The sequence below is a fragment of the Lutjanus erythropterus genome, chromosome 22, assembly GCF_056507025.1.
Source record: "Lutjanus erythropterus isolate fLutEry1 chromosome 22, fLutEry1.hap2, whole genome shotgun sequence".
NCBI classification, from domain to species: domain Eukaryota; kingdom Metazoa; phylum Chordata; class Actinopteri; order Lutjaniformes; family Lutjanidae; genus Lutjanus; species Lutjanus erythropterus.
This window is the reverse complement of record NC_139338.1, coordinates 7,502,286-7,518,961: the sequence shown is the minus strand read 5'-3', so window position 1 is coordinate 7,518,961 and position 16,676 is coordinate 7,502,286. Positions and strand designations below refer to the sequence as shown.

At 40.9% G+C, this 16,676-nt stretch overlaps 1 protein-coding gene across 2 annotated transcripts in view; it reads right to left on the bottom strand.

Annotated features, from left to right (window-relative positions):
* The window catches only part of nav3 (neuron navigator 3), a 277,797-nt gene that overhangs the window by 162,637 nt on the left and 98,484 nt on the right, over positions 1–16,676 (bottom strand). For both annotated transcript variants that reach the window (XM_084711111.1, XM_084711112.1), the window contains exon 4: positions 5,370–5,442. In XM_084711111.1, the coding sequence (XP_084567237.1) occupies positions 5,370–5,442 (73 nt within the window). The remainder of the gene's footprint in view (positions 1–5,369; positions 5,443–16,676) is intronic.

Below are 16,676 nucleotides of genomic sequence, written 5' to 3'. Positions count from 1 at the left end.
AATGTCTATTATGGGAATGGTCACTGTGTGCAATGGATAAAGTTTTGTGGTATTGATCGTACTGACGCCAGTACTGATCCTCAAATCAAGACTTTGTCTATAGCATTGATATTCTGGGGATCAATCCGTGCATCCCTGGTGCTCCCTCAAGTGTTTAATCAAATTATTACACAACTGATCAAAGACTAGAGCATTGCAGCTTGGAAAAACTGGACATACTGCACAAAGACTCGGAGGAGCAAGGTGTTAACAGGAGAAAAGCATGTAATTCCCAGCCATGACTTGCACATGAAGGAGCACAAACAGTGTTCTCATTCCCAAGTCGTCAAATATTGACATTTTGTCATGTCGTTCGGCAACTCAGCAGCTACCAAGTTACTTCCATTTCGGCTCATCTGCAGCTTACTAAAATGCTTTGGGCTTTGACGTAGAATAAAGAGGGAAAAGTTTGCATATGGAGGAGGTGGATGGATGGATGGCTCAAACAAACTCACGACTTTCACCCAGGAGAACGGGGTTATGTCCCATGTCAAAGCAAAATGTTATTTAAAGTTTTATGGCACATGTTATTATGTGTGTCATGTGACTTGAGTCATGACTTTCATCTTGCGGATTAATTTATGTTGTAACACACTTTTCATGGTCTTTTACCCCGACATTTACTACCCTTGTAGTTTTGATGGCTAAACCTACCCAAACGCACACATTTCCTAACATTAACCATGTGATAAAAAGGATCTCTGGCAGTGTCGCATACGGCTGCTAAAGGGTGTGACAAAGACATTGGTAGTCAACAAGCTGGGATGAGAACGTGTTGGCAAGATCACTAGTTCAGTGATTAGAGGATGGTCTCCATCATTTAATTTAGCCAAAACTATTATTATCAGCATCATGTAGATGGTTTATCTTTTATATTTCCTTAGTATTCAGTTCAGGAAATACATCTTTTATTATGTCTTTCTTCACAAACCACCACTTATTCTCTGTGCTCTGATATCATTTTTGTATCTTACTTTATGTTGTCTTGTTATGTTACCTAGTCTACACTGAAATGCACAGAATTACCCTGGGGGCTTTGCAGCAGCAGTAGAAAAATATGTATGATTGATATTTTCGCTAAGGGATTAAATATTAAATATTTGGATCATATGCAGCTCTGTTCAATGTACAACAAATTGCCTCCTGAGGGTAATCCGATCCTTGATCAATATCAAACAGTTGCGGATGTTCTATCATAAGAGAAAGTGAAAAAGGAAATACACTTTTTTCTAACTTAGAGTAAAAAGAATCTTATTCTGATATCATTTCAACCCTGATACAACCTCTTCTAACATTACTCCATACATTAACTTGTTGTCTGTCGCTCTCTTACTAATGTAACCCATTTAGAAATGTTTGTTGAACTGATCTTGCACTTTGGCTCTGTGGTATAAGGGATGGCTGGTTAACCATGCACGAATTTGACACCGGAGACTTGAAAGTGTGTCCCATGTCCCAGATGTGATTAGGGTTAGGCAACTAATAAACTTGGTTGAGGTTAGGATAAGATGAGGGTTATGGTTGGGGCTGGTTAAGTAGGGTTAGGGTGTTAGGGTCAGGGTTGTGGTCTTGACTAAATATTGAAAAAGCCAATTCAGTGATAAGATCAAACACAGCAGTACTACATGACTTGTTTTCTGTTTGGCCAGTTCAGCTTGTTAACTGGCCAAAGCTCTGTAGGCGCTTTTGTTGCACCCTTTTCAAGTTTTGGAGAGTTTTAGGAGAAGTTGTGATAGTGAAAAAGGGGTAGCTGGATTCTGTGAGACAGCAATAGGACATTGGGGAAAGCTCCCATTAGACATTTTTGCCAGCAGTACACAGCCTTTTCATCTGCTGAAAACAGGAGAGCTGCTGCTGCTGTGCAGCAGTGTAGAGGATAAGTGTTTCTGCTTGGCTCACGCTCAATGAAATTGGGCCTTTGCTTCTGGAGGCCTTTTAAGTGGTTGACGTGGTTTCATTCAATCTGTTTTTTTTTCTTCTTATTTGGAGAGGTTAGTTCATGAGTCACAGAGGACCTTGGAGGAGGTGAAGGAAAGGTTCTAGCATGGCTGGGTAATACAACAAGGAAGATAAATACTGTGTGACTATATATTCTGTCTTTACCTCCTTGATCAGACTCTCTTGGGTTTAATCCTCAGACAATACACATCCAGCCAGGGTCTCTTTTTACAACCCCACTGCTGGGTTTTACGCCTTTGCTTCAGCTGTTGCCCTTCAGCTTCTTTGTGGAAGCTTTGTTTTAATTGAATAACTGAGTTTCCAATTAATTTTTCAAACAACTATTGTTCCATTGTTATGTTTTGTTTACTAGCCAAGTTTGTAATACACAGTGAGCCACTTCTGCAGCCAGAAAGGATAAGCAACACATTTACTCTCCCTCGCCCGAGACCTCATCTTCTGGTCAGAGAACCAAGGGTGCACCCCTCGATGACCTAGCACAGATGGGTGTTCAAGTGGACTAATGAAATCAGACCTATTTTAAAAACATTTGCACCCACTGAGATCAAGCAGGAGGAACTTTATTAGGGTGAGCAGGTCATACTGTAGGTTGCCCGCCAGCACTACAACTGATCCTGCAGTGGAAAGAGGCTTTAATGACCTGTTGTAAGGACCCCTCACTGTAACTCATTATCAACTCCAGGAAATGTGTGTTTTGGAGCCTTACGCCTATTTTTTTTAAGCTGGTACCGGTGGACAGAAGTTCCTGTGGATAATTATCACATTTCAAGTAGTAAAACGTTTTTTGTGTTTTTGGTTTTGATGGCTTGTACTAAGAGGTCAAGTGTGAGTTTGAGTTTGAATAGGCGGGACTGTTTTTGGTGCTTGGAGCTACGCACATGTTCACAATAAAAGTGGCTTCGTAATAATTCCCCAACAGATTTGTACGATGAGGATTTTGGCCTGGTTTAGTCATAAAGTCACTGGACATGTTTTCGGACATGGTTTCATTATGGCTCATAACCTCCTTTAGCGGAAGTGTCTAAGGGGGAACCATAACTCTCTTCAACAAGATGAGTTTTTCCGGAACTTCGCTTTACAACCTCCCATCAGAGAGATGCAAAGGGACTTCTAGAGAGGCTATTACAACAAGTAGGCTCTCTCAGGAAAAAAAAAAAAATCCTGTGCCCGTATGCACATCAAACATTCCACTTTGTTTTATTCCCATGCCTTGTAAAAAGATAATAAAGACGGCATATGCCAGCCAACAGAATCTGGAAATCCCTGAGCTGATTCAATTAGACATAAGAGGGCTGACACGGCCACCTAATTCAACTCACAAACCCACACAGCACGTGCGGAGTAAGGCTGACAAAAGCTAAGAGTGAGGGAGAGAAAGACTGAGTGAAGGGAGTGATGAAACGCAGCAGCAACAGCGATGGACAGAGTAACCCAATAGCCCATATATTTACAGACCCACTTTGAAATTCCAGGCCTAGTGAGTCACTTTGCTGTTTTTAGTGCTGTAGTGGGGGCCACAGAATTTAGAGCTGTCGGTCAGTGTGTCAGGCTGTCAGGACTATTTCTGCTGCTGGAGAGGTCAAGGGCATGCTCACCTCTTTAATGTTTAAAGGGGAGCAGAAACAACATGGGGTCTGGGCGAGCACAGGTCCTAAATAACAGCTGAAGACATATTCTGCTAGAATAATTGAGACATACCTGCAGGTATGGGTCTCTAGAGAAAAACTCAGTCAGAAAGAATGAGTTCAGTTTTAGTTTTCTTGACATGTTGAGTTTTACACAACACACCAGCGGTGTACAACATGTATCAGAACATCCATACTTGTTTTTATCTCACACACTACTGGACCCATGACCCTAATATTTTTGGCACATTCATAAAGACCTCTCGTGGTTGTGGTTATTTAAAATTTTTGAAAAACCTATGAACAACCCGTGATTGCTGCAGGGACTGTGAGTCATCAAAAACAGCTAGGCTAAAAACAAAGCTTACCTAGTCTGTTGTAGGTCACATTTTGGCCCTTGTTGTGGCTCAGAGACTGATGTTCTTTGAAAAGTTTTGTGTCATCTTAACACAGAGCTTCTGCCCCCGTACCTGATATCTTATGATTCACTAAAGTTAGGCGTGTTACGAAATGATCTCTGTTATGTGTTTGCGTGGTTGCCATGTCGGAGCATTCAAAGGCCGCTATTAAATAATGCAACTTCACTACAAAATCGACTGTAACTCACTTAATTCTAAACCAATTTTCATTAAAAATTGTTTTGGCCAGTACTTGATTATACTGAGCGAAAAATTTTGAGAGCTTGAACAATGGCCCCTTCTTTGTCTCATTTGTCCACAGTCAAATGTGCCCCTCTGACAAAACAACTGACCTAAAGAACCCCCCAGGAAAGGAAGCACCACTGGACCACTAAACGCTGATGGGTGACATACTGAGTCATTTTGGCTTGTCCATTTTCAAAATGGCAGTTGGGTCACAAAATTTCTAATATTACAGCTAAAGAATGCAGTAAAATATTTCTGAAAACTAGGCAAGGCAAAAAGTAACCCTTTCTTGGGTTTCGTGAGCCTGGTAGATTGCCCCGGACGGACTCATTTGTATGTCGTCGAGGTTGAGCTGTGACTGTGCAAATTCAAACCCAGTCTGTCAACTCACCGTGACTCATCCATCATGCACAGTGTGGCTGGATCTCCTGCTCTCCACAGAAAATGAACAGGATCAGTCAACCTGACAACCATTAACTGATCCAGCGTGTCTGCAAAGTAAGACTTTAGAGAAACTCTTTGCACGCAGTTGGGTTGATTTACAAACTCTGGGGGAATATTGTGTTCCTCCTGAATATGTGTAAAACAAAACATAGTTTGGAACTTAACTGTAATTTCAACCGTGGCCTTGTGAGACAATTTTTAGCTTATCATTCAATTTGGGCAGCAGTCATTCAGCACAGAGCGCTGCTGTCATATAAGCCATGTACTGTATATACTGATGGTCGGGAGGCGAATCCCTCCTTGGAGTTTTTATCCTCCCACAATCCCCTTTGATGCCCTAATGATTGCCTACACTTGCCATAGTGAAAGCTGGAGATGGAGAAACTGTGCGCCCTGTCATGATACCACCGTGGTAAATTCCATTGCTGTGAAGTATAATAGCATGTCTTGGAAATGGGTTTTAACCAGTTTTTGAAGATACTTGGTGCCGTGAAGAAATGGAAAGCTACCCACAGAAGGTTGGGTGGTGCTGGAGCCAAATGAATTTTCCAGGTCTGTAGATTAGAAATACAACAGGGAGATCCCTCTTCTGCTGCTCCACTGATTCAATTACGAGTTTAATCAGGCCTCGAATTGAGAATCTGTTTATTCTTCTTACCTTCTGCTGAGAGCCCTTGTACATTCACTCCTCTGGCGTCCAGGAAACTGAGGCAGGCGTCCACATTCTCGATCTGTCGGGAGAAGATGGCAGACACTCAGCACAAAGGACAGACACAGCAAGAATGTGACCATACTTAACATTCAACGAGCCTAAATGTCTCGGGCCAGAGGGCTCAGAGGACGCGGACGATCAGCGTTATTACCCATAAAGCACGTCATTGTGTGGTTATTACCCGACCCCCGCTCGACCCTAGCACCCGGCTTCGTGACATACTGACCGCAGTGTATCGCCACCTACACAGCCTGGGGTGCAGCCTGCCTTGGCATTTATGTCACACACATGCCCATAAACACTCATATAACAAACATATAAAAGCAGCACTTTTTTTTTGTCCAATTTTTCATGAGCTGAAGTAAAAGATCTCAGACTTCTTCTATGCACACAAAAGGTTCATTTTAAGTTGTGTGCAAGTTTGTTAAAATGTGTGTTAGACCTGACAGGTGTGCCATATAGAGATGCTGATTAAACAGCATAATTATGACAGGTGTGCCTTTGATTGGTCACAATAACAGACAACTCTGAAATGTGCAGTTTTCTCTTGAAAAAAAAGATATTTATCACTGAACTACAGGGCTGTGACGTTACAATAATCTCTCGATTTGATACTATCACCACACTTGGCAGACTTGATATGTATTGCGATTCTACAAGTATAACAACTTATTACAATTGATTGTGATTTTTGTGTGCTTTTTAACACCAGACCATGTGAAAAAGTTGAGTCATACACTTGTAGAAACTGTATATCATGATTCATTTTCAAAAAACAATCACACGTGTCACATGTCAGTTGGTCTTTTTGGGTTTTATTTCAGTAGAATCACTGTTATACTGCATATAAAAGTGGTAAATAAAATACTTTTTGAAGCAAAATGCTGGATTTAATTGTTCCTGTTCATCAAGTAGGGAACAATAAATAAAATAGAAAATATTATATATTATATATTAGTTAATTGCCACAGAGCATGGGGATATATGTCTGAAAGTTTGAGCACACATGCTGTTTTATGTTAAGCATCTGTGGTAAAATGGATCTGTTTAAGATAAAGTTACCCAAGTCGCGATGCCAATTTCCATTGTGTGTTAGCACTGAGCTCATGGACTAAACCCTAGTTATTTAACTATATTTTAAAGATTTGTGTGTTTGCGTGTGTGTTTTCTTTTTATGGCAAATTCACAATAAAATGTGAGTGGAAAGCAAAGTCTCACATCTGCACATCTGCAAGAGACTCAGCTATCTAACATCGATGGTGCTTCCAGGCTGTACTCTCTGATACAGTTTGGTAACTTCTGTCATGTGTTTACACTTGACCTTGAGAATACTGTGATTATTGATATAATTCCAGTACAATAACATGAATAATCTCAGGATAAACATGACTCATGACGCACATGAGGGTCTCCCACTCTTACACGTGTTTTGCATGTGAAGGCAGTTTATTGACACCAGACCTGAGTTTTCTGTTTTACTGTGCTGAATCACTTCTGGTCTAAAGAGTTGACGAAAAGTCTGTGGAACATGTAGATCATTGATGTCACTTGAAAAAAGAAAGATAAGCAGCTATATTTTAGAGAACAGGAACATGTAGATAACTGGCACAGTCGTTTTTTAAAGAAGAAATAGAAGTTGATGGCAAAATTGAAGACAACCACTATTGAAAAAGGAAGTTATTTAAAAACAAACCTTATTGGAATAAGGATATAAAAGAATTGTGGCAGTCTATGCACAAAGCTGAAAATATGTTTCTGAACTGTTCAAGTAATGATATTGAATTGAAAAGGAAACCCTCTTTGAAGTTTTTATGAACACCCAGTGAATGTCTGATCGAAGGTTCTATTAAAAAACAAAACTGAAACTACAAATAAAACAGCCTCTGATTGGTGAGTACTTGTTGCCTCCTTTGGTTGGGGTAAGTTAGGTTTAGATATGAGGAGTGATCGGTTAGGGTAAGATTATCAGGGTAAGCCAATCAGAGGCAGAGTAAGGCAGGTCATGACTTTGATATCTGTAGCCCTATGTGAAACAGCCATAGTTCAGTGCCTAACAAATGTCTTTTTTAAGCTAAAACTGCATATTTTGGAGGGGACCCTGCAATAATCAGCTGTTTAATCAGCATGTTTTTGAAAAGATTTTAGAGAGAAATAAACATTTTGTGTACACAGAACAAGTCCAAGATCTTTTACTTAAAAGTAGAATTGATAGGATTTTTCTGAGCTGTTCGTAAAAGCACCAGAAAGATGCAAGGACATCAAATACTGACATTTTGGGTTGGTCCCAAATGTTCCAAGAACAGCAAAATAATGAGAAAATAAGGAAATACATCCAGAGAGTGTGATCTCTGCAGATAGAGACTCCACCACACACTTCTAGTAGGTCATAAGTGATGACTGAATTGTGGGATTGTCTTCATATGAGTCTGTACATTGATTTTAGGCAAATGTTGCACATTGTGCATTTAAATGCATGAAAAATTGGCGCAAAAACCAAAGTGTTTTATTTGTTATATTTGAGTGTCTGGTCATCCACATTACCAGTAATGGGTACACCAGCAAATATACAGTAAATTCACACATGCCACATGCACACAGACAGAATCAAACACACATGGAAAACCATGCACACACATACACATTTGCACATAAACACAGGGTGTGTGGGTCACTGTGGCCCACTTGAGGCCTTTCACAACATAGTCAACAACTGTCACCCCCGCAAACTGTTCAGTATCAGTTTCACAAAGGCCCAGTGAGGTTGCAGTTATTAGGGGGATTTTTGCAGTGGCTAACGGGTGGCTCTATTAACATGGTGGCTGGCCGCCAACGCCCCTCAGGAGGTCTGTTATGACGAAGTCAAAGGTCGAAGCGCTCCGCTCCGGCGCAGCGTGCCAAGGCCACACAAAGGGCAGGCTGGGCAAATCAGACAGACGTCCAGCGGGCAATGATGATTCATGAGCTGTAACTGCCCTCAGCAGGCTCACTCTCTCTGTCTTCACTCAGCGTCCCTATGTCTCTTTAATAGCGAGAGGGAGACTTTGCAGAAGCAGAATAATGAGTCATATCTGCACACAGGCCGTTTGGATACTTGCTGATTCTTCTATTACTCCCACTGAGTTGAACTATATTGTCCTCCATGGCTTAATGATGTGCATTTATGTGATATATTATTCAACTGAGAGAATTAGCCCTGGCTTAATGGACAGAAAGCCAGAGAACATCAGCAACGTTAGAAAGCTTGATTTCTCTCATTTTGTGGTTGTGACAAACTTGAGCATTACAGACTTTTTTTTAAATTTAAAACTACTTTTTTATGTCACACTGTTCAACAATAAATCAATCTGCTTGCTATTTTCCATTTTTTCTTTTTGGGTAAGACATAAGGGGGGATATTTTTTTTTATTTTATTTTGTATTTTGAGACTAGTGTCAGACTTTCAGTATCTGTGCCAGGCATAAGCAAAAAATCAATCAGACCAGGTAGATCTGGTGGTGGGGGGAGGCAGACTGGGGCCAGTTTGGTCAGAGGGGCAAATTTGACCCAGGTGGTAATAATACACAAAGCAATAGAGCACAAAAAAATATTTTGGCAAATTACTATACTGAAGAAAAAATAAAAACATGATTATTCTCAGGCAAGTTCTGAAGTTTTAAGGACGTTTTGTAACTCTGTGGGGTTGAAAAAGAAAGTTTGTCCACTAAAATTGTAAGCCTTCATTTTTGAGGACTGTTACCACCAAGACATTTTTCTTCTTTTTCTGGAAGCTGTTTGTCTGCTCAGCTGCACTGCCGCTCAGAGACTGACCCCTGGTGGTGTAAGCGTCACACTACAATACAGCGCCTCCTTATCAGTTCAATACAAAGAGGAGCATCTGTACTTATGATGGCATTGAAAATCACACCGTTGGGATTTTTTCATACCCTGGTACACATTTAAACCACCCAAGCTAGTATATAGAGCATTAAATTCAATGATTGGTATTTGCTTCAGTTCTGCTGTCCCCCCCATGGTAGTCTTAATATGAAACGGTCAGTTTACTCTCAATAGTGGAATCTATGTATGCATTATTTTGATTTTATTTGCACGTGCTTTGAGATTTCTGCCACCGTCCTAATATAGAGGATGTGAATGGAATGTTTTGTTCAATGGTCCATTAAAAAATTACAGCATATCTAACAGAATTATCAACAACTTTCAAGAACAGTGTCTCACTTATAATTCCGCTGGAAGTAATACTCGCATAAAATAGATTATATGTGAATGTAGAACATGCACAATGTTGATGTTTGGTGTCTAGGCTCTGACCTTGTCACCCACCACAAGGAAGCACCAAGCTCAACACAGCAGGACATGTGGGGTGATCACACTAATGTTTCCCCTCTGTGATGCTGAGGGTGAGTTGGGAATCTTGACATGATTAGAAGAACGGCAGCAGCAATGACAGTAGCAGCAAGCGGAACCAGCATCATGGTGCCAATAGATTTCTGTTAATCTTACATGCTGGACCTTTAAAAGACTGCAGTGAGAGGAGGAGTATGCCATGTGAGTGTGACGGTACATTTGAGCTGGCCTCAGACGTGCTTTGCTTCATTGACTGGTACCCTAAGATGTGCTAGCTTTAATTTAAACACAATTTAACTGAATTAAAGTAGTTTTTGTAACAAATTTTCAGGGAAAATCCTGTTTCTCAGCACCAGCAGTTGTCGAAGACGAGCATCTCCCTCTTTATCACTTTCCCTCCACAGACTGATATGTTTACATTGGTTCTACCAACAGGGAGTCCCACGGGACAACAAGTCACACACAGAGCTCCTCCATCTGCCCGACACAACTCACATCCTTCCACTTCCCAACACCACACACGTTCCTGCAGCAGGCAGGCACCAAAAACACCCTCACATGTGGGCTTCCACATTCCCTTCAAACATGCAGCACGCACACACTGACACATGTGTGCCCGGTGCGAGTACGTTTGATTATCCCACACAAACCTTCAGAAGTTTGTATGTGGAGCGACATGTGCGGAGCAGTGTTTGTGATCGCTCGTTACTGCAGTCTTAATGAGACTGACCACAAGGGTTATGGTGAATGTAGCGGTTCTCCAAAATAAACAACCTACAGTATAGGCATGCAGATGATATGTAATTAGTGATATATGCCTGATAACAGCTTTTTTTTTTTTTTTTTTAATCAAAGGACGACTCAATTAGGCTCATTCAGTTTCAAATATTTACATAAAAAAGCTCGAGAGGTCTTCCTGTATACACTCTCAGAAATGAGGGTTCAAAAAGGGTTCTTCCTAAAGGGCTGAGGTTCCACCCAGAACTTCTGAGGAACCCTGAATAAAGGATTCATCATGGGTTCTTTGTGACACAAAGTGTTCCTTTAAGAACTCTTTTCATTCAAAGAACTAGTTCATCAAGGGCTCTTTGCATTATATAAAGAGATTCTTGGTAGTATCCTCTGCCTGAGATCTTGTTAGCACCCAAGAGAGGGTTCTGAGTGGAACCATTACACCATAGAACCGTTCGCAGTAGAACTTCTCATCGGGGGTTCTGGGTGAAAAACATTCACAAAAGGTTTTACATATAACCCTTTCTGTTGCACTCTAGGTAGCACTTTAGGTAGAAGGGTATAGCAGAACTTTTATAAAAGGTTTGACCAGGCACCAAAAAGGGCTAATATGTAATATAAAAATGTTTTCGGGAAAACCCTCTGTGAGGGTCCTAGTTAAAACCCTTGGAATGTAAAAAGGTTCATGGTAGAACCCTCTGGTTTGGTCCCAGATAAACCCATAGGAATATAAAAGGGTTTTCATTAGAACCCCCTAGGTGGGTTCTAGTTTAAGCCCTTAGAATATCAAAGGGTTGTTGGGAGAACCCTCAGGTTGGTGCTAGATAAAATCCTTGGAATATAAAAGGGTTATTGGTAGAACCTTGTGACTGGGTTCTTGTCAGCAGCCAAGGAAGATGGAAATGTTCTTGATAGAACCCCAGAAATGGTTCTGGGTGGAACCATTACACCATGTAAGAGTCTTCTCTAGAACCATTAATGAACCATCATTCCTGAGTGGAAACCTTTCACAGATTGTTCTCGGTATAACCTTATATGTTGGGTCCTTGGTAGAACTCTCTGGCTGGGTTTCAAGTGGAACCTTTATATAATGCTCTACCAAGAATCAGAAAGAGTTCTCAGTTGAACTTTTAGGTAGGTTCTAGGTAAACCCCTTGGAATATAAAAAGGTAATCAGTAGAAGTCATTGGCTGGAGTTATTGTTATCACTCAAGGAAAGTGCAAAGGTCCTGGATAAATACCCCAGCGAGGATTCTGGGTGGAACCATTACATCAGAGGGGTTCTTTGCAGAACCTCTCATATGAGTGAAACATCTTATGATGGTTCTAGGTATAACCCTTTATACTGGGCTCTAGGTAGGATTCCAAGTGCAACTTTTATCAAGGATTCTACCAAGAACCAAACAAGGGTTCTTCTATGGGGACAAGCCAAACAATCCTTTATCGTTCTAGCTAGAACATCTACCTTTTAAGAGTGTAGCATTTTGCATCTGTTCCCCAGGCAGTGTGTGTGGTTGGCTTAATAGCTGATAAAGATAAAAAGGAGCGAACTCATAAACACACAGTAAATCTCTTTAGTTGGACATATCTCTGTCTTTTAAAGGACGGCTGGCAGCACTGATGAAGCCCCTCTAAGCCTTCGAATGACACTCCAACCAGAAATTCTGAGGCTTTTAGATGAAACCGCTGTTTGTTTTTAGTCGGCCTTAACTCTAAAATGACGTAAACAAGCAGAATAATGATTGAAGGCGTTGATGACGGCTGGGGCATTAATGTTCCACAGGGTTCTGGCGATGTTTAACTGCTAGTTTGGTGGGCGGTTTGGCTTTGTGGCATCCTGTAACAGCTTCTCAAAAAACCGACATCATTTATTTTTCCGACGCAGGCTGGCATCAGGCAGATCCGCATGAGCCATTAAAAGCAATTTGGAAAAGGGCATTTTGATGAGGCACACTTCACCCAATCATGGAGCACTTAGAGCGGGGAAGAGGGAGCGTTCCGAGGAGTGACAGGAGGGCACATGTGCAACAGGCACTGCGGGAAGAAAACTTGCCACTCTAAGCCTGGAAGAATAATGAGGGGGAACTGTTAAGTTTTTGTAATAATCAGTTTCAATTAAGCTATGTTTCATTGACAGAGCCACAGTACAAATCAAAATATCACGTTCCAACTGACACAGGCAGCAAAGCACAAAGGAGCTTGTACCATGGCTGGGTGACACAAGGCTCTCAGAGTACAAAACCGCAGTCCCTTTTTCAACCTGTCCTCACCAGTCTCCCCAAAATTTAATAAAGAGGTACCATCAGCACTTTAAGAAAGAGGTGAAGATGGTGGGAAAAGATAGAGGAGGAGCCCACACAATATATTTGTCATCCAGGGGCACTGACAGTGATCATTAATCACGAACGTGTCTGCAAAACAGCACATGGTGTTTGCAGCATTTCTTTGACAGTGGATCAGTCAGTGTCCAGATCTAGAAAATAAACAATTTCCATGACAACTGAGCAACTCCATCTACTGAAGAAGGCTATGAAATTGCCGAAAGCTTCAGAGAAACCATGGAAGAGGATCATGTGAGGAGAAATTACAATTTTCAAGGTCAAGAGTCATGATCAAGGATTAAACCAGTATTTTTTAAGTTGCTGCTGCTTCACTTCATTTTTGCTGTTTAGCCTTTATTTGAGAGGACAGTTGTAGACTGGCAGGAAATGGGGCCTAGAATAAAATGCATGCTGCAGAGGCATCAAGCTGGATTTATGCTTGCTGTAGTTTCCCTGTTGCACACCAAAACTGACATCATATCTGGTGTCATATCTTGCGCAAATGCCCAGAAAGTTGTCAAGTTGCTTGGTTGTGCACCTTAGAATTTTTGTGACTAGTCACAAGGATTTGACTTTTTATTCCAGCATGGACGCCTTCGAGGGAAGACAAGCAATGGTGTGATACTTCCCTCTGAGAGCACAGAGGCAGCCAAATGGGTTTCAATTCTTCTTTAGCCTCTGTACATTGGGCACATGCTCTACCAAATGAGCTACCTAGTGTCCATTCAGATCAAATTCAACCATGGTTCAGTTTGTCTCTACAGTGAAAACTTTTTTTTTTTTTTGGATGGCTTAGATTGCAGACCAATTTACAGGAAGTTCTGACTTGGTCTCATGACTTGATAAAGAGTCAGTTGGAAAAAACTCAGGTGTGAACATTTTTTTTTTTTTTTTACAGTGAACAAAATTAATGGAAACCAATGGCTGACTGAACAAGAAGGAAAAACATTAAAAACTCTAAAATCAATCACTTAAGTTCACTTTTTTGGAGAGAAATACAACACAAATACACAAGAAGTTGAGCTGTGTAAACTGGTTTGTTGCAGTTTTTCTAGCAGTCAACAAGACAAGAATACTGTACTCTGGCTTTAATTTGTTTTTGCACTTTATCTTTTAATGTTTTCTTCCATTCATTAAAGGACTAGTGTAAATTCTGTCCTTCTGTTCTTTAAAAACTCCCTGATCACATCACATGTAATTGCGTTTGGTAATCTCTACAGCAAAGTTGTAGCATCTTAACAGCGTACTTTGATACTCTTTCCACTCTGTGGTAAAAACTGAGACATGGTGAGCCACAAAACGAGACACTTGCTACATCTGCATGTTTGCAGCTTAATTTTCCACACATGCCTCCACCGTGTGCTTGGACACATTGGGACTCTCCGAAGGCATCAACTGGCTGATGTATGATGGCTGGAATTGGAAAGTGTTATCCCTTCGATGCAACTGTCAAATACAAATGGGCCAACACCTTAATTACCACTTCCTACGGGACAGAAAACGACCTCCTTCAAGACAGGACTGGAAAACCAGGCGTTAGCGCTTTACAGCACATGAGCACAGCTAAATAATTGAAGGGTTTTATCCCAAAATGCTACATATCCACTGGAAAATACATGCCACCTTAAATCCCTAACTCAGTATTTCAAAAACACAGATGAGTCAAGCTTCACAAACAGAGCTGTTTTGTGAGCAAGTCTTGGGTTGACTCCTAGTTTTTCTTTCCAATTGGTTTTATATTCAAACCAATGATTATTTTCTGAATGCTGTCAATGTTTATTAATTCATTTTACACCCACACGAACATTGTGCTCATATCTTGTCCTGGCGGTTGGAAGCTGAATCAGCAGTGGGGTCACGGACAGTCATTCAAGGCTGTGGGTTATTTGTGTTCCTCAAGGAAAACCCAAAACAGCAAAGAGCTGATTGGCTTTCATAGCATCTCTTTAGACTTTTCTTTGGCTTAAGGCAGAAATCAAAGTCTAGTGATGAGTCAGGGGAATCCAAATAAATAAAAATCCTCCACGTATAAACCACTGTGTCATCTTTTCAAGCCTTTTTCCCAGCAGATCAAAATCGATATCAGCTAAAGCTAACGAAAAATGAGTTCTGCCTCAGACACCCCTGTATCAAAGTTCGGCTATTTCCTGTGTTCAGCGCACATGGCAGTGTTGAGAAGATGAATACACACTTTCTGTACCCATTAATTCCTCCTGGCACTTGAAACCTAATGAGGCAGAGCTCATCACTCATGCTGGGATGCTTTCTACAGCCAGAATATACTTTATTAATCGTTCCGTTGAGCTGAGCTGCTTTGAAAGCCAAACATTTACATGCAGACAAAGCCAAATCCCTCAGTTGAGTTGTATCCCAAAGGTTTTGAAAACAGAAGGCGAGAATTATTTGTGTGTTTCTGCCCGTGGATAGCCAAGACCTGAAGGACATGGGAGCTTAGAGTTTCTCGCTATGCTGTCAGAATCTGAAACCACTCAACAAACCACTTCCCTCATTGTCTATTGCCTCTCCGTCATCTCTCCTCCTCAGTCTGGGGGTCTGACACTGCTGGTCTCGACCTGAAACACTCCATTGATTCCTCTTTCACCCAACCCTATCACTCTCAGTGTGTCCAGAGCAGACAGCCACTGACAGACGATGAATCAAAAACGGATCAAATGGGACAGAGCCTCAGAGCAGCTGATGGGCAGAGGGCAGGCCAGGTTAAAGGATGCTGTCTCATAATCTGGGGATCATCGCTCATCATGTCAAAATCCAAAGTAAAGAAACTTTTTATTATTCGTAATCGGCTGATAAAATGTTTTATGAAATATTGATTGTGGTGGCAGTCCCCATAATCCCTTGCCCTGACTGAAATCTCTCATGGCTGAAAGCTGAGGATCTGTCTTTCCTAAAGTCTTTGAGAGTTATTGTTCATTTCTAGAAACACAGTCAGAGGGGGACTTACAATTGTGCCAAAAATTAGGTCAACTGTCTCCTTTTGTGTATCTTGTCCTTAGATATGCTATGTGCTAGGCTCGTCTATATTGAAAAGAAAATCAACTTTTGAAAACTGTTAAAAGACGTTGTTGAGGGATCTGTGTAAGCCACATATTTTGAATTTGCTAATGTTAGTAAAATGCTGGAACTTGCTAGCTAATCTAACTCAATTGTTATCTATATAGTTAGCTTGTGTTTCACTAACATAAGCTATCAGATGTAACTAGTTAGGTAACAATTAATGTCAATTAGCTAGCTGGTCAGCCAGCATTTTGCTGAAGCAAACTAACCTAAAATGTGACTTTAAGTCAAAGTATGATCTTTCCCTAAACTAAACCAAGCATTTTTGTTGCCTAAACTCAACCAAATAGTTACGTTTTATAAACTAACCATGTAGCTTTGTCGCCTAAGCCTAACCAAAGTGTGAAAACTTAAAAAAAGTAAATAACATGTATCTCTGAAATGTAATCTCACACTACTGTCAAATATCTCCCAGGCTTTCCCACAGGAAAGCCTTGAGCTTACCCCATTCATCCACCACAAACTCTTACAGACACTGAATTTGTCGCTCTTTATCGCTAAAAAAAAGGAGGTTGGGTGTGAATAGCCAGATAGCTGCAATGTGCCTATTTGCACCTGGGTGAAAATAGACTCTGTTGTTTTTCTGCTATATTATTTATTGAAGGGTTGAAAAGGGTGGGAGAACAACCTCACACTGAACCTCGTACATTCAGATTTATCTGGCCAGCTCAGGCTTACAAAGTCAATGTTTGCATTCACAGCAGCCTAAATGTTATGAAACTGCACACCATAAAACTTTTTCTAACCAAACTAAAATGATTCAGTTCAAGTAGCCAAGGCT